The following is an 18,814-nucleotide window of genomic DNA, read 5'->3' on the forward strand; positions in this document are numbered from 1 at the left end:
ATTCCCAAATATTGGGACGGCAAAATAGCGCAACGTTGGCAAAGGCGTTTGACGTTGTTCGACTTTTGTTTCAGAAAATGGTACTTTTCTACAGCAAGAATGACAAGATCTAAGAAGACATTTCACATACAAAACGATGAGATGCCATTTAACAAATCATGCAGTTCCGTCGCAATTATCAATACAAATGTTGAAGGGAGGTCACGTCCAAATCTCAAGCTGATTTAGTGAGATAACAAGATTTTAAACAAATGCAACGGTGTTCTTGTCTGCCTTTCTACCAAAAGATCCAATTTTCCGTTCGAAAATGGCAATGTGTGTAGATTGATGGGCCGAATTACTGTTTGGGAGTCGTGATGTGAATTTGAAGAACTATCTGACCTCAAGTACAACACAGATGACGTCTTTAAAAACTGTGTAAAACCACTTTATTGTCTGGCATGGAAATCGTACACGTGTTAATTTGCCATATGAGAGAAAATGGTAATTCCACACGCAAGCATTACCATGGCAGATGAATTCGTAGCAATAACATATCAATTACTAATATGCAATACATCTCGTATACGAACTTTTTATTGGGTTGTTCTTATTGTAATTATATGATATAAATGATTCAGTAATAGTAAAGCAAATAAAGAAAACAAACATGCCCATTACTTAGGACCATTGTTTTTACCATACTAAGGAAGACATCTGTCTTTGAATGTCAGTCTATACGACAACAGTTAACTTAGAATAGTCTTCAGAATCTTTAAAGACTATTTGTCAGTATGTTTGATAAACTTGATAGGAAATTATTATGATATAAGATGCAAATCCTGCTTGAAGGTAACGTCATTTTACAGAAAAACGCCAAATTAGCACCAAGGACAGGTCTGTTTTCTTGCCAGTCAATAGATAACAACGACTACCAGATGTGAAGGGTTCAGCCTTTTACACTTAATCAAAATAAGACTATACAAATGTAGATCATTAAGAACTCAGTGAAATAAAATGGGATGAATGACGAGGACATAAACTTAAGCAGAAAGACCCATTTAATTCGAAAAGAACGAAACGAACAAAACATATAACAGCCCTTGAAAAACACTTGGTGAAACTATTTGCAATTGTTCTCATGAACCAGTTTGAACTGGAGAACTTCGCATTCAATTTGATAACAATCGTACAAACTTCATCATCATCACCATCAGTCGGCTGCGGATCAGTCGATCACAACAAGTATAAAAAGGTAGCTAAAGCTATGAATCAGCATTTGAGACATTTACTTTAGTGTTATGTAAAGATGTTGGCCAAACCTGATACACAAAGACAGTTATTGTCAACTCTGATATATAATTTCCTTATTTCAAATCTTAAAGTAATTCACGATAAGAATTGTGATATCCTCAGGTCCCTTAACCTACCTACAGGTCACTTTTTTTTGTAATAAAAGAAATTATTCTACGCGAAATGTTCACCACGTGTTCTAGACTCAACTGCAGTGATAAAATGTAGTTTCAAACGTCTTCTTGAGTTGAGTGACCGAAAGTATTGCTTGTTGACTTCTACACCTGCCTATAGATGTCAATAGATCATCTATGTAGTGATATAGTTAGATTAGTTGATAGATATAAAGATGATTAAATTTGTCTGTGTAATATAAATGTGCCTTTTATTGTTAAGTTACATTCAGTTTTTATTTCACATATTTATCTATTACCAGGTATATTTTATAGGTGTTTGTTCGCTCCTTTGTTTAAAACAAAACATCGGTAAGGTAAACCCAATATCATGGTGGGTCAAGACTAAAATTGTATAAATCAAAATATATTAGTAATTTTTAATAAAGGCAATAGTTATATTGTATGAAATAACATACTTAAAATGATAATACCAAACCATGATAACAATAACGTCTGGAGCGCATGAATTAAGTTCTTGACAAACCCTACACGTCATTGGGAAAGACAACAGCAATTTCCTCACTTCAATCAGGTAAAAATGAGTCATTAGTTTCTCTATAGCCCTAGGATGAGACGTTAAGTCTACTATATCTTCATGGCGTTGAGCTGGTCCACGATGTCCTGTAGTCCCGCCTCAGTCAGAGCCCGCAGAAGCTTCTGTATGGTCGCGGCGTCGCCTCTCCGCCTCCGCCACGCCTCCAACATGTCCATGCAGCAGTCCTTGGCGTCGCGGTTGGTTGGTTTGTACTGAATCGCATCGATGTCGGGTCTTCTGAAGCCCAGGAAGAAGGCCAAGTCTTTCCAATATACGCTTACCTTTTCTTTGATGAAGTGGAAGTGTAGTTGGACATCTGCTGTAGTAGAAAAGGCAAGAAAAGGCAAATGTATATTTATGAATGAGCTTTTACATCGTACTGGTTTATACGGGGCTTATCATGCTACAATGATTCCGTGGTTAAAAATGCAACAAATGAAAAAAAAAGGGGGGAATATTGAAGACGTAACATCAACTCTCATAATTTCATCGGGTGCCAAAATACCTCCATATAATATATATTAAAAATTGTTGTAGAGGCTTTCTGAAGATAATCTTGAATGTCTTAAGTGCATATACCTCAAGGTTACTGATGCTGTATTGGTAACGTTACATTGTTTTAAAAATCACTTTGATTAAATTCATTTGTTTTCTCGTGTTGCGGTATAATGGCATTGGCACCCGGTGGAATTATTCAAATTGTAACATTCGGGATAACGTACCTTCACTAGTGATCTGTCCAGCTGCAGCTCCTCCGTCTAGAATAAACAAAGTATGATCCTTGGAGTCAAGCCATATCAATAATCACAGGATAAAGTCGTGCCCAAAACCACACGTTCTTCATGAAACACGTCTGCAATAAACTAAATCGGTCATGTAACTTTTTGCAGAAGTGGCATAACAGATCTTACGTCGTCAAATGTGAAAATATGCTGAGGACCATAATGTAATTGTACTACTGACACGTTGTGAAGTTAAGTTAGAGGTGACCTTACATAAACGCCTTTTGCAGCTACAGACGACGTTGGTGTCCTCCCCCTGCGGATACAGCTGAAGATTCAGCTGCAGTCGCTCACTGTCCGGATGTCTCTGGACAGTCATGTGGAATGATGGGTAGATCCTGTTGCAGTCGAGGGTGTCTTCATACTCCAGTCCGCCAGGGGGCTAAAACAGTGCTTTTATTAAACACGTCTGACCAATGACTGCTACTGACAATACAAGCACATCAATTATTTGTCTCGAAAGGTTGTTGGAATATGTACTGATGAACAACTATTTGAATTTTCCTACATTAACTGACTACTAATGAAAATGTACCCTCTTATTAAGAAACACCTTGAGGCAGAAAGTGGGAATTGTTTACCGTTTGTTCATCGTTTCCAAAAGTTAATGAACTCAGATTTACCTGCTTATTTGTCTTGCATTTTGTCTTCTTCGAATAAAATGCAATAATCTTTATTACGATAATCATCCATTCAAAACTCACCCCTGGGTCAGCAAGATCCAGGGTTCCGCCCTCCACTGTCGCCTGTAGACAGTAGATCTGGTGAGGCCGGAGTCCCTGGCAGGTGATGGAGTCCCACCAGTAGAACTTTGGATCAAGCTGGGACATGTATTCCTGCAATGCCTAAAAAACACATAAAGTACAACCTGTAAGAACATGGATCTGGTGTGCTGGTAGTATTGACTGCCGTGCAATTTTCATTTTCTGAATTAGAAAATCCTGAGCACAAAACTAAAATGACAACGACACACCTTGACAATATCCATAGTGTTTGAGACGATGTGAGCCTTTACATCCACAGCGTCCTGAGTCATAGACGCTTTGAAGAGAGTGAGGAGTCCCCTCCTGTTGGCGGAGAGAGCTCGGAGTTTCTGCAGTACAGAGGCCCACAGACTTCCCTTCATATGCCTGGTGATGACGTGGGTGGGCGTGATGTCTGCAGGATGAAGTGTTATGTTCCCCGCCACAACTTGGGCAGCCTTGACATCATCCGTAGTAAGAGCTGGGGGAATACAAAGTAATGGTGGTGATGAGTTGATGAGAAGGAAATTAGCCGCAACCTTCAAATGTAACTCGCACTAAGAAATGAACGTGTGCAAAACACTTGTCCTCACCGCTGCCATCCTCCTGTGTCAGGTCCAGGATGTGCGGTAGGAGGAGCTCCACGGGTACGCCGTCGTCATGGTTACATTGGATGTGGATGAGCGGACCAATCAGCTCCCAGTCCTCGTTCTCCGGCCAGTAGTCAGACGGGTTCACTGTCCTGTAGGTCAGCTGGACAGGACAGGGGGTAACGACCCCCAGGTCGGTTTGTTTGCACACGTACTTCCCTCGGCCAGGCAGTTGTACAGACCTAACAACCAACAGAGTCAGCCGTCAATATAACCAAATGTACCCACAAAAATGTCCACAGAATCCTTTTTCTACACATGCACTTAAAAACATAACCTTATTGACAAAGGTAATAAATGCAAGATTACTTTCAACATAATCAAAACTGAATGCAGTTGACACTTGTAATTTGAATCGACATCAATACAAACCTTGTTTAAAAAAATGTCCACGGAATCCTTTCGGTGTGGCAATGTTCTAATACGTTTGTTATATAAAATGTATTGCTATAATTATAAAATGAATTCATAAAAAAACATTCTGCAAAACATTAACGAAACATTGTGTTTACTAAAAGAACCTAGCTAAACAATTTCTTGGAATTTTCAACTTTTGCCAGAACCAAGTGTACTGTACTTTAAATCAAACTTCTTACAGCACACAGTAAAAAAGTAACTCACCATGTCGTAACCCCCTGGTCATCCACAGAAGCCTCAGGTTCCACCTCCACCTCCGGCATCTCCTTTATGAAGTCCTAGTGGCAAGAAAATGGGAAAATTCATGAATAAGACTGTGTCAGAAATTTGCATAGACTTTGTACATAAGATACATCCTACCATGTCTCCTAATAGTCCGAAATCTAACCAATGGACGGTTTTCACAATATCTAAGATCAGAACTGTCCATGTGTTCTGAGAGTCCTTACCCATACGTTACTTGTGCGCAGACTTCACAATGTAATCAGCCTCGTCCATGTGTTTTAGGACTCATCAACCATACGTACCTTGTACCATGTCTATGACAAGCCCTGTCTATGTGTTCTAAGTCTCCTTAACCATACTTACCTTGTAGGCAGTTTTCACAATGTCTAAGAGATCAGCCCTGTCCATGTCTGTCAAGACTGTCTCCAGCTGCTTGAGGTCGTGCGGAAGTCCGTGGTCCCCTCCGCCCATCCAGACCGTCATTACCTTACAGGTCCGCTGGATGGCGTTGCTGTACCGTGCCTGTATGCTGTCCAGTCGTGGTTGTGGGATCCGCAGCGCAGCTCCCAGCCGCCGCCAGTCAGAACCAAGTTTGCAGCTTAGCTTTGTCAGCAGATTGCTTTCTGTACAAGGATAAGGGTTCTTTAAGTTCATTCAATGCTTTAAAATGTTCCTGCTTCTGACTTCACAAAGACCTTTTGGAAGAGGGTATTTATATATCGGAACGAAGCAAAGAAGTAGGCCGTTACAGTTCAAGGGGACGATTGCATTTTAGACTAAATGGCGGTGAAATGTAAGGCACACAATACAACACCCTCAGAAGACGAAAAACAACCAAAGATGACCGATAGATTTGCTATTTTGCAATTTGCTGATTTTGTGCACTGGCACACGCACGTAAGAACACACTTGCCTGCTGATGTAGCTAGCTCTGTCTCCCTCTGGTTTGGTTTGCTCTGTCTGAACTTTTGCAGGGCGTTTTCAGTAAACATCATGGTGGTCCGCTCCAACAACTCAGTTGTCTGTTCGTCAGCTGTGGACAGAGTTAGAAGACTGACGATTCAGTCCCAAAAGTAATGGATATAAACTTAATGTGAACACCATTCATGCTGTAGATCTAAATTCAGATGGAAAGACAGCTGTAAATGCGTTTTAGAATTTGGAAATTTAACAATCTAGTCAGCTGTAGACAACAACAACATTGTGCAAGCCATAAGTACCATCAACATAGCAACAAAACAGAAAGACAGGATCTGTACCTGTTTCGTACCCCTTGATTCCATTTGTCGCACAAACATTTAGCAGTTTTTGCACAAACTGAACAAGACCGAGAAAGTCATCGAAAATTCCGGGGAGTAAATTCCTGTTTTGTTTGAAAACACCTGAGCTTTCTCATAATGTAACATCCATTGGCATAATACCGGCCGGTTTACTGCAATTTCTCAAGCAATGCTAATTTGGCAAATGATCAACGCATCATTTTCTCCAGTTACATGTTGCTGTTACAGCTTACCTTTGCCACTTCTTCTGTGTATATTATTTTGTCTCTCTTGTCCTGCTACAACCGCTATGACGTAAAACTTTACTGCTGGCGTAGCATTAAAAATGGCGGGAAAATGGCGGCGTACGTTCAATTTGACCCATTCAGCCGTAGATACGGGCGATAATGCAACGGTTCTTCACACTTTTACACGAGTTGTAGGTCACCAAAAGAAATTCAAGATTGCTGTTGAATCATGCTCGTCTTGTGCCGTGAGCACATGTGATTATTATCTACAAATCTGGCGATGAACGTGACATCTCCAGGTTTGTCCCACGACGAGCTCGCCTGCCCCGAAAATGAACTGAAAACTTTTGGCCTTGTTGTCTTCGAATGCATTGTTATCGATGCTTTGTAAATGATGTATTGGACACCTAGATGTCTGAAGTGTGCATACCTCAGAAATAACTATTGTTGCATGTGTAGATCTCTTTAAATTCCATTATTTTTTATCGGCCGGTATAAGTCTTACGGCCGGTATTATGCCAATGCATGTTAATCTATCAACTCAGATGAACTTCCAAGCTTTTATAAAATCTATTTATCCAGTCATATATTTGGCACAACCCAACGTCTAAATATCAACAAAAGGTGTTTCAGATAATCTTGAGAAAGCCTCTATAACACTTTCCTTTATGTGCCGGTATTGTGAAATTATAAGAGTTTAAGTTACTTGAAAATCAAAGTCGTAGAACTACCTACGACTAATGTGACGCCCTTTTGCGATAATAACCACAAAACGTACCGACAATGTCACCAAAGATGATTTCCCGGTCTTTTCGGTCTGTCCTGTAATCAAACCTGACGTAACTGATGTCGTCAGGAATGTCCGGGGTTGGACCTTTCAGCAGAGACTCGAGCCGGGCCGTGACGTCAGAGTACACGTTCATGACGTCAAAGTCACTGCCATGCTCCACGACTTTCTGAGAGAAGTCCACTGTGCTGGACAGACAGCCTAAGGTACTCTCAACACTGTCTGCTGTAGCAGAGAGCTGCTTGGAACGGGCTGCTGTGACGGCCGCTAACTTTTCTTTCAGTTCAGTCTGCTTGCGTCTGACCAGGCCACTGTAATACTTGATCTCTTCCTTCGCAGCTGCATCGATGTCGTCTGCAGCTTTCTTACTCCTGGTGTTCAGTTCTACCTGCTTCTCATTTATGACCCCTGCGACATCCCGGTATTCCTCAATTTTCGGCCCGGCAGTTGCGAGTTTGTATTTGATCTTTGCCCTGACGTCCCTTACAACGTCTGTCAGCAAGACGTACTTGTGGTCTTTGTGCTGCAGTACCGTGCAGTCTCGGCAGATGGGGTGCTGGCACGTCTCACAGTAGAACTTGAGCTTCTCGTATTTGTGTTTTGGGCACGTCGGCAGTGATGATGACGTTTTGGTGATCAGCAGCTCCTTACGCTCTGCCACACCAGTGACTTCATGATTACGTGTGGTTTTGAGGAGACGATGGACTCGAGTGCAGTTTTTACACAAAAACTCTGCACACACAACACAGTAGTGGTTAGCCACATGTTCTTCACAGACACCACAAGACACTTTGGCATCCTCCTTGCTAACAAGACTCTTGTGAGTTTGAACGGTGTCCCTCAAGCTCAGGACGAAGAAGTTGTTTTTGAGCCCGGCGACACCGCCCGCCGGAAGTACAGTTTCGGTCCGACATGTTGGACATGGAAACTTCCCTTCACCTTGTTTCCCTACAAACTTCTCCAGACAGCCCTTACAGAAGGTGTGAAGACACGGCAGGATCTTGGGTTCCTTAAATGGCTCCAGACAGATTGTACACTCCAGAAAGTCGCCCGAAATCTGGCTGTGTATGGCCTCCGCCATGACCGCACCTGTACGCCACACGTATAAGCGGAACTTTGTACTGCTATATGTGTAGATACTAGTAGCACGTTATTGATCAGATCTGTTTATTGTACAAAGGTTATGCTTTATTGCGGGTGGCAGTGGATAAAAACAATACGAACTGTTTGCAGACAAATATGCAATCTAACAAGAAAGAATAATGCTCAACAGAGACGGGGAAGGCATAGACTTTCTGATACTTATGACCCCCTCCTGCAAAAGTGGCGTGTTCCTGACGTCACTGCTGGAGATAGAGAGGGTCATTCTGTGAACAAGGTCGACGGAGTTCGACCGAAAATTTAGGGTAAGTCCCTATATTAATTCAGTGTTGGAAAGAAAGTTTAGCAATTTCTATAATGTATTCTACCAACACAGATGAACTTTCATGCTAAGAAAGAATAACTTTTCTTTTTTTCCGTGAATACATAAAACTGAGTTTGCTAATCACCACGCCACATAGATGGCCCATCTGGTAATTCAGTAAGTACTCCTACAACATGAAGAAGCTAAAGGACCACTTTAAGGGGATCAGTGGACTGAATTGGGAGAAAGTATGAATGAAACTATCTGGATTTTATGATAACTCACTAGGAAGTTATGCTCATAGTTAACTAGCTTGGTGCGGTTATCAGTTGTGATACAGTACTGCAACTGATTGATAGAGGCCGCTTTTGATCCATGGTACGGCTCTTCTGGTATACTGTCCTAATAGGGAGAAATTCCAGGTATACATTCAGCTGTCATAACAAAGCCACAGCCACAACAGAAACTGTACTACAAATTGTTATAATCTCACAGCTACCCAGAGACCCACCTACAGTATGTGAAACAACCCCAAAATGTGCACACACACACACGATCACACACATACACATCTGTCCAAGTGACACAGCATCAGACACTACTGTACAATGTGAGATGTTTATTTCCAACTGTTGGTGTACAAGAGTCTCCCACAAAGGTGGAAGTACAGGTTGTTAGAGGTTTACAAAATTGGTCCAAAGGTAACCACGGCTGCCAGTGTCATCATCATAACAAAAACAAAATGCTGAAAAGCTGCTTTGAGAGCATCCTCAAGAAGTTGTCCTATTTTCCTGGTTACCTGTATGTACATGTAGCACACATGATGGTACATCTAAGGCCTTCTTAGGGTAGGAATAGAAATTGTACAGGCAAAGTTGCACCTTAAGTCCTTAACCCTTTTCCTGCTGTGAGCTAAATTTCATGTAAATCTGCCCAGAGTTACAGTCCTGATCAGTTTTGGAAGGGTTAACAAGGCTTAATTCAAAGATGTCAAAAGGGATACTGTAACAGTTTATCATTATGGAAGTCTACACGCTGCCCTTATAAATAAACTGCCCCTATGAATAAACTATGTTATGTCATTATTAACCCTTTTGCTGCTAAAGGCTCATCACAGCACATGTGCATGGGTTACATCAAGCAGGAACATGGTTAACATACCATCTGGTGATTTACAGTGTTTGACAGCATGTCCCTAGTAGTACCAGTATTCTGTGTGAGCTAACATGCATATTTTCCATACTAAAATATCCTCCACTGTCATTATGAGGAATCAAAGCAACTACATATATTATCTCCTTTTGTAGTTAGAGGTATAAAATTGTCAGTGGTAATGTACAAATGTACTATGACATGATTACAAGATCTGGTTTACCACATGACTCAACATAGCCTGAATATTTCCAGCTTCTAGCAGCCCTTCCACTGGTCAGGCCGCTAGCATGGGAATGGTTCCCTCAAGTTAGATGTGTATAGCATATCGACACACATGCTCCTGACAGCAAGAGACTGTGAAACATAGGCTAGCCATATACAGTCAAACCTGTATTAGGGGCCACCTCTACAGAGGGGCCACCTGTCCATAGTGGCCACTTTTTGTCGGTCCCTTTGGTATTTTATCTACAAGTTACCACCTCTATACAGAGGCCACCTGTCTATAGTGGCCAAATTTGTCCGGTCCCTTGAGTGGCCGCTATAGACAGGTTTTGATATTTTTTCCACCAGATGTGCTTTTTTGAGAAATTGAAAATATTTACAAAAGTTGTTACAGAAGGCATGGTCTTTATTATCTGAAATGTCTGACTGTTTCCAAAATCATATCCAGTTGCTTGAGTAACTGCTTTTTGCCGAATAATTTTGACATAAACCATTATCTTCTTGTGTAATCAAATTCCACGCTTCATACTCACAATTATATGTGAAATGTGTGAAATGTTTTCGTCTGGTATATCCTTTTACAAAAAGGGTTAAGAATATACCAGAGTCCTCCCCATAGGATGGAATAACGGAGGCCCTCCACTATACTCCAGCCCAGCTCCACTATTCTACTTTTGAAATTTAGTGTGTTTCTTCCCTATTTTCTTCAAATTCTTGGTTAGTCTTGCGAAAATTGATAAAAATTCAGATTTTTATGCCAAGTGGCATCACTTTTCCAGTGGGCATTGTCTGCAAAAACTTGTGAATGGGCAATGATCAAAACAATAGTAGTTTTGCCACTTCACAACAAAGGAATCACTATAATATATTAGACTTGTTGTAGTATTTGACACCCTCTGTCATTGCAAAATGAAACTATTTCCATAAAAATGCAGTGAGCTGGTTCGGGTTATTTTTGCCAGCTCCTCCACTATACTGAAAAATTCTGGGGAGGACAATGATATACCAAAATGTGAAAGGTTATCAAGACCTACCTTGTAACCTTACCCTGACCAAGGATAAAAGTTAGCAGGGACAGGTTTAATGCAATGACAAAACACTTACAATAAAGCACTATACAAAGTTGATATGCTCAAGCAAATGTCTTTTGCCGCCGTAAATATTTTTGATAATTTTTGTGAAATGTCTTAACTTCTTGAGAGGCTGCAAAGCTACAAAACTACATATGCCATTGTTTTAATATAACAGTCATGATCTAATTTGCTTTGCATGAATACAGTCCTGCATTCATGCTGTGGGTTGATTTTAATGTAAAGCTTTTGACTTAGGATATTGTTGTCTTTTGTTGGAGAGGGTTTTTTTAATGGCCTACCCCCCCCCCCTGATTTCACTCATTGACATTGGTATGTGCAAAACTAATATAAAACCTGCTTCAGTTCTGAAAAAGACACACATTACATGCTACGAGGTAGGACCTTAGAGATAGTCTTTGTTGGCAGGGACAAAACCTGAAGTTTACTATTATTACTGACTACTCAACATTTGTTAGCATAGTGCAGGGTTGGACAAGTTTTCTAAAACTCATGTCTTGTCCTATCGGGCAAGTACATAAAAAATCCAAACACCAAACCAACATTTCACTTGTAGGAAATCAAAATGACATTTTTCTGCGTATTTTCACTTCCAGCAAAGGAGTTCTTTTTATCATTGGCTCTATTTTTCTGTGTTGACCAATGCTTGATGCCATGACTGTGAAAAGTGTGAAAAGTACATCATAACCTCACTCATGCAAAAATCTTAGTGTAGGTCATGTGCTTGCCTGATCAGCACTTTCACTTGCCCAGGACAATCGGGCTAGTGGACTTGTCCAACCCTGATCGTAATTATACTTGTAATACATAGCCAAGGTTTTGTTTAAATTAACTTAAACAACAAAGACTGACTATGACTGTTTAACCTCTAGTACTGTTACCGTGTAGTCTCGGCAGCTCAGCTGGGTTTTCACCATAATTTTTTTTAACAGTTCAAAAATGATTACCGGCTCTTACAGCAAATTCAAGATACTTAAATCAAGACATTTTTCCTGGCCCCAGGCCATAAATTGTTGCTTGGCTTAAAGCCAAAATTTCTTCAAATTGCTTTTAATTGCATTGGCCAAATCAGTATTTACAAGCCCTGGTTAAACGTTGGAAATAACAAAAAAAAAATCTCAAAAACGGTTAAAGAAAGTTATAGAGGGCCTTTTCTTTTTGTTAGCTCTCACCACATGATGCAGTGGTGTTGACGCTAGGATTACTTTTATACACTATGGGGAGGTACAAATGTCGTCTACAAAAGTATCACCAGAAATGGCCACAGGCACTAGAACAATAGCAAACACATGTCCTGGCAGAAAATCTCCTTAGAAAGATAGAAAGACTTGAGACGTCTTACAGCGGATACTACCGTTGTTCCATCTTGTGTTTGGGAGGTTTGAACATGCGAGGAGGCTTCTTCTCTTTCTTGGCCTTTTTCTCCTTCTCAGGTTTAGGTTTGGTGGTCTGCTGCCAACTCCTCCAGCTGTCCACACGCTCTTCTCTCTTGGCCTGGGTGGAAAGCCAGGAGAAGCAAGATGTCAACACTTCTGTACACTTTCATAGCAATAGGCATACGGATCAAATTTTCAACAACCACTGTCGCCTTCTTCAGGATCAATAATGATCATTGATGATCCATGTACATTTGTATGCCTTTGTGTTCGAAGAAAGTTTGGCATTGTACGATTACTACCAACACAAATTAGCTTCCACTTTTGTACCAGGTATTTAGATCACTGAGACTTTGATCAACCAGCTACACCTAACCTTTGCACATCCAACTCTAGGCACTACATAAAGCTACAAAATGTATCAATTGAGGATATCCCTACTGCACATGGTAAATACTATATTCACATAGCAGCTTTGCCAGCACATGTTGGCAGTTGGTTACAATACATTAAATGACTGAATATATGGACAACAACATACTATGGCGTACACCGGATGATGATACTACGGAAACGTAAAATCAGATGTGATTTTCAAAAATAAAATCTTTGTTTCATGACAAGAATTGTTGGTGACTCATTTTCAAACAGTATTTAGTGATCATGAAAATTATTGCCAAAATCTACAATGTTCTGTAGCATTCTTTTACATCGAAAAATAAACCTATACTGGAAACAAAACACAAAATAAACAGGAGGTTGTAGAACAGTTATGACTAAAACTAGAAGACATAGTTTTTCTCCACTACAACTCCCTAAATTCTCCACCCACCTCCCACTGTTTCTCCCACTCCTTCTGCCGTTTGGCTTTCTCCACTTCCTCTGCCTCCTCATCTGCTGCTCGTTTTCTACAACACAGGGAAAACATTAGTTTCAAAAACTGTAACAAAAGAGGTATTTAACTGAAGAGTTAACTTTTGGGGACTATCGCTTTGGGGTACTTGTAGTCAAACACATAGCAGTTCATAGAGCTGTCTGCCTTTCAGGGGTACCTCAAGCGTTTCCAGACAATTAAAGATCTAGCTCTTCTTTCCCCATATAACAAAATTGACTGCCTAGAACTCAAAGAGTTGGTAATTTCAGAGGAATACATGAAAACTTGCTGATGAAAGACTGATGAAAAATTGAGCTACAATCCATTGAAATGCAGATAGGGACAACAACATAGCAGTCAACATGCTGGGCCAGTTTCAATAAAAAAAAGTGAGTGAAAAGCTCTATATAATAAGATGTTTTCAAGCCATACCTTAAGTCAGCTTCCCTCTGTTCTGTTTCCCTCCTCTTCCTCTCCCTGTCTGCAAACAGCTTACACATCATCACCCACAGGGCATGCTTGTACTGGGGACAATAAACAATGGACTGTGAGCAGTACATACATAAAACCATGGACTGTGAGCAGCACATATACATGTACAACTAGTACTGTTCCAGTTTGTGGAAACTGTACCTCTATCACAAAACTATTAGCCTAGAAAATACATCAGTTCTACAAATTACTCCTCCTCTGATATCAGAGGTGTGCCAAAGGATGCTATATCAGAACAACACATAGAGTAAGGCATAGTATGGACTTTTATTTGCTAATACTGATTAATTGGAATTCTATAATGAGGGTTGTGTAGCACTCCAGTCAAAAGTAAAAGACAGAATATCATATACCTTAGCAGGGTCATCCTCCTCTACTGTACTGGACTTGCCTTCCTTCTTCAACTGTTTCCTCTTCTCTTTTATCTGAAAACAAATATCAAGATGGATGAGTTCCACATTTCTATTTTACTTAATATGATTTGCAGCACATTTTCTTTGCATTTGTAGTTTGAAAACCATTGTAACTATATTGTAACAATATGAAAACTATAGTGAGAAACTCACCCTATTTTCCACATGTGCCTTGGCCTCCTCCACCACATCCATACATCTCCTCTTGGCATCCTCATTGTCCAGCATCTTGTAGGCCTTGTTGACAGCTGGGGGAGGGGGGCAAAATAAAAATGGATCATGGTCACACTTTCAGTGACTCTTTCACAATCTTTACTTTTTAAGACTGAGGATAATTGTTACACTTACGTTTGAGAGGCAGGTATTGCTGCAGGCTGTATTTTGACATGGACAAAACATGTATGTGGGTTAAAGTGTGACACTTCAATATAAGCTCACACATCAATGCTTACACTGTAGGAACAAATAGAACTGGAGGTGACCACTAACGTTTCCATCACACTGAATAAAAGAGAAAAAACTACACATTTTGATTAAGAGTGATGCAAAACTTTGAAAGATGTCAAAAGAGTGTTACTACGCATACTAGCTAAGAGATGTAACTCTTTATATTGTAACCATTGGACTCTACGTTGTTATTGTCTTGTTTTCTTACCATCGAAAGCTGCCTCTGCCCTGTCATGGTCATCTGGGTTCTTGTCAGGATGTATTAGGATGGACAACTGTGGAAACATTTACAAGAAATAGAGACATGTTAAGCAGAGTTGCTGAATTTATACCAAACATTAGGCTGAAGCACTACTTTGCCAACAGTGTTTCCGCCAGACCTCAGCTGGGAGGCCGTCCACCTTGGGGCGCGAAAACCGCGAAAATTTAATTACAAAACCGAGAAAATTTAATTTAATTGTAAAACAGCGAAAATTAAATTAAATTGTAAAACAGCGAAAATTAAAGTTAACGGTTAACTGTCGCAAGAAAAAACAAAACAACTAACGTCCGATTAAAGTTCAGTGCCGTAACAACAAGGATGTTTTGATTTGTGACTTCTCGCGAGATCTGGGAAAGCTAGCGACGTCACGGGGAGCTAGCGCTGTGATTGGCTAGGATAAAGAACAGCTCTCGAGCGCCATTTTGGAGTGTATTTATCCCGAAAATTTCTGCCGTTTTCAGAGATTTTGCGGGCTCAAAACTCATATCAAAAGGAACCAAAGTTATACTTGATGTTTTTTTATGTCCAGCACCTCTTATATGAGCACTTTATTTTTCCGCTGTGTTGCCGATAACGAACTTGAACGAGGTCGGGGATTTCCCGTGCCATGCACCCGGTGGGCACATGTTTCTGATCATCCTGTTTTGTTTTGTTTTGTTTTGTTTACGATGATTGACGATGAAAACAGAGACTAAAGTTGTTAATCTAGACAAAGTTAGTGTGTTGTCTTATTTCTCCCAATAACAAAGTTTAGTTTGTAGTGTTATACTTATAGCGAGATCGACCTACCGCCAAGTTTTCGAAATGTGGCAGGGCAAATTTGCATAACTGAGACCTTGAAGAACGGGTTTTAATGAGTATTTGCAATGTTCCTGTTCATAGTAAGTTGTTTAGCAAGACAGAACATAAACACATGTATTCCTAGTGTGATGAGGCTATGCAGGGCTCGAATTAACCACTTGCAAGTTGTTTTCTCTGTGCGCAAGTTGTTCAGAAAGTCAGGTTGCGCACGGCGCAACTTGATTTTTTGGGTAAACAAAACGATCCTTAAGTTACAGGCCCTTTACTAACAAGATATCAGAAAATGTACACCCTGTTTTGGGGATGAACGCCTTTGGTAAGCCCTAATTTTCCGCTGGAAACTTCGCTCAAAGTTCAAAATCTGCGGATTTCGGCTGCTATAGAGCCGCCATTTTAAATCTAACTTCAAGTCTCGCGCCAAATCTCGCACTAACTCACATCTCGCGAATTGCGAGAGTCATACCCCATTGGCCATTTCGGCGTGACGTAGCTTGCCTGGGTGCTGCTATTGGTGGAATATCTGATGACCCAACACTGTGTTCCCGGGAAAAATCACGCAGCAAGGCATGAAACTTTGACAATGTAAATACGAAAACTCATTGACTGCCTTACGTCCTTGCCGATAAGTACATGTATAGGCTTATTTTGAAGGTTTTTTTTTGCTTGTTTGGGATAATACTGTCGATGGAATGCGGGAAAAACAGCTAGTGTGACGATGACTATACTGGGGAGGGGTGCACGGTCGGCACTGTTCAACGGAGGTCGCGATTTTTTCACGGTTCTTTGAGATATTATTTTTGTTGCAGCCTTTGTTTTCAAAAGATCGATAAATGGATGTTGTTTATTGAGAAAAGTGCGCTAATTTGCCCTGCATCTTTTTTTCGCCATATTTCTTCAACTGAAATGAACTGTTTATACAGATAATTGATAAGTAGCTAATTTGGAGAAAGTAACAACTTGGAAGTGGCGCAACCTGAAATGCTGATGGCGCAAGTTGGTTTTTGATTCAGGTTGCCGCCTGCGCAACCTGGCTAAAAAAAGTATTTCGAGGCCTGCTATTTTTAGAGCTTGCCACAAAAACTACTGTTAACATTTCTTTATTCTTTACCTACAGCATAAGAGGATCTATCATTGTAAAGTACCAGTGGACTCACCTGTCTGTACCTCTTCTTTACATCAGCAGGTGTAGCATCTATATCTACCTGTAACACCTGAAACAACAAACATAGCACAGCTTAGAAAACAGAAAATTTAAAGGGAGATGAGACTAGAAAAATATAGTTTCTAGGCTTGTAGACTGCACTTTAAACTTTAAGTTCTTCTGAATTAACAATGAAGTGTGTAAAGTTGACAAGAAGCTAGGGGGAGAAAGACAGGTTTGGACATCTGCATCCATATCAACTTAATAAAATATGTAATTGAGGGCCCCATAACATAGACAGTAGCAACACTTAGAACAAGTTTTACTTTGTCTTTTTATGCAGGGGAGAGCCATGTTCATGCAGTCATATATTTTTAGTCAAAATGCAACAATTTTCATTCAGCTAACATTGGTGAAATGAAAAGTTGAACTTTTAAATTTAAGTTATGAGACCCTCCGTTAAAAAGTTTAGGACACTGCAAATACATGTCACAATATGCCTTGTTCACAAAAAAGAAAAATACAGGAAACACATACCTCAAAAGGGTTGAGGTTGAAGTAGGTTGCTCCTGGCCTGAGGAGACGGTCGATCTGCTGTTTGGAGGTCAGAACGGAGTCTCTTACCTCAATCTCCTTCACCTGAAATATCATCAACAGGTAAGTTGTTCTGTAATAAGTATCCCATGGTTCTTTGTGGAGAAAATGTGCTCTCCTTCCCAGGACCCTATGTGTTGTAACCTGGGCACAAGAACCACTCATGCAGACCTACTTGTATAATATATTGCATGTCTTGTACTACAGTTGTAGTGTGTAACAAGCTCTCGACTTGAGTGTCTCAAGTCAAATGTTAATTCACAATGTATGTAGGAGTGTGCAGTAAAGAGTACAAGAACAACTCACTGTGACTCTAGTTGTGTGAAACAGATAATGAGATATGTACTTTTAACTGAAATTGCTGAACAAGGAAGTTCTTCTTACTTTTATGACAGACTACCAAATTGCTCTATTTTCTAGATGTACATGTGATTCTTGTCACTTGCAACATACTTTTCCCACTCGTTTTATTTGTCATTCTCATTATTTATCACTCGTTTTATTTGTCACTCAACTAGAGTTAGGGGGAAATATTAACAGTGAATACATGCATGATAATTTTAGAAATGGTTAAAATGTTCTTTGTTTTGACACATTATTGGTATCAACTTTAGCATGAGATTTCCTGGATATTTCGTTTTGTGAATCATCATAATTCATTACTATTACATAATATCAAACGTTATATTTACGCAAATATTCCATTACATAATCTTTTATATAATGTTACCTATCAATTGTGTAAACAAAATATGAATAAGTAAATTTCACAGGTCCTTTAAAGTTTAAAACGCCAAGTACGTGTGATTTTACTAACAACAGAGAGTTGTTTGTGTATTTGTTGTCATGACCTATTTTCGCTTTCTCCGTTGTTATTGAAAATGTCCGGCGTGGCCTGGAAAAATATTCAACAACTGACATGTGCCAAACAGACGAAAACAAACCAGTAAAGAATCAAGTCACATCACAAGAAGTTACAAAAGACATCTAGACTAGTTCTTCAAGAATATTACCCTAGTATAAGGAATTTAGGCTAAGCTAAAAGCCACGAAAAACGTCTTTCCGACGTTGATATCGTCACATGTACGTAAATTTGTAAATAAATCCAGATTTTATATCACAAAACATTGCGTGTTTTCCTTCGATTTTCACCATGAAATCCTTGGTACAACCACAAACAAAACTCCCAGAAGTGTAGACTAAAGTATCTAGGACTTACCTCGGTCATAAACTGCTCTAAAACGTGCTCCCCGGGCACAGCATTGGCCGAAGAAGGGCCAGCACCGATCTGAGAGCTTCCGTAAGCCGACATTTTGGGCTTCAAGGTCCCGCGTTCAGCTAGGGCTGTCCACAGATAATGTTGCCCAAATATATTATTTTATCATAACCAAATAATTCGAGTCTGAATCAACTTTTTTTCATTAGAATAATATAATTCCTATTATGA

The 18,814-nt window shown here is 40.0% G+C and overlaps 3 protein-coding genes across 3 annotated transcripts in view; all 3 read right to left on the reverse strand.

The window, feature by feature from the left end:
- LOC118422174 (loricrin-like) overlaps nucleotides 1–670 on the reverse strand; it is a 2,205-nt gene extending 1,535 nt beyond the window's left edge. The window contains exon 1 of the mRNA XM_035829690.1: nucleotides 661–670. Within this exon, the coding sequence (XP_035685583.1) occupies nucleotides 661–670 (10 nt within the window). The remainder of the gene's footprint in view (nucleotides 1–660) is intronic.
- On the reverse strand, nucleotides 488–8,178 carry LOC118422175. Its single transcript, XM_035829691.1, has 10 exons — nucleotides 7,086–8,178; nucleotides 5,714–5,833; nucleotides 5,164–5,423; nucleotides 4,780–4,853; nucleotides 4,102–4,340; nucleotides 3,739–3,989; nucleotides 3,470–3,610; nucleotides 2,979–3,147; nucleotides 2,706–2,741; nucleotides 488–2,302 (listed from the first exon to the last, which is right to left on the reverse strand). Exons 1-10 carry the CDS (start codon nucleotides 8,173–8,175, stop codon nucleotides 2,034–2,036), a joined length of 2,649 nt encoding a protein of 882 aa, XP_035685584.1. The 5' UTR covers nucleotides 8,176–8,178; the 3' UTR covers nucleotides 488–2,033.
- A 2,936-nt stretch (nucleotides 8,179–11,114) lies between these two features.
- Nucleotides 11,115–18,756, reverse strand: LOC118422390 (dnaJ homolog subfamily C member 8-like). Its single transcript, XM_035829912.1, has 9 exons — nucleotides 18,587–18,756; nucleotides 17,311–17,412; nucleotides 16,787–16,843; nucleotides 14,778–14,844; nucleotides 14,276–14,370; nucleotides 14,063–14,134; nucleotides 13,650–13,741; nucleotides 13,176–13,251; nucleotides 11,115–12,461 (listed from the first exon to the last, which is right to left on the reverse strand). The coding sequence occupies exons 1-9, from the start codon at nucleotides 18,677–18,679 to the stop codon at nucleotides 12,318–12,320; spliced, it is 798 nt and encodes a 265-aa protein (XP_035685805.1). The 5' UTR covers nucleotides 18,680–18,756; the 3' UTR covers nucleotides 11,115–12,317.
- Nucleotides 18,757–18,814: the final 58 nt, after the last annotated feature.

Source organism: Branchiostoma floridae, chromosome 9 (genome assembly GCF_000003815.2).
Source record: "Branchiostoma floridae strain S238N-H82 chromosome 9, Bfl_VNyyK, whole genome shotgun sequence".
NCBI lineage: Eukaryota > Metazoa > Chordata > Leptocardii > Amphioxiformes > Branchiostomatidae > Branchiostoma > Branchiostoma floridae.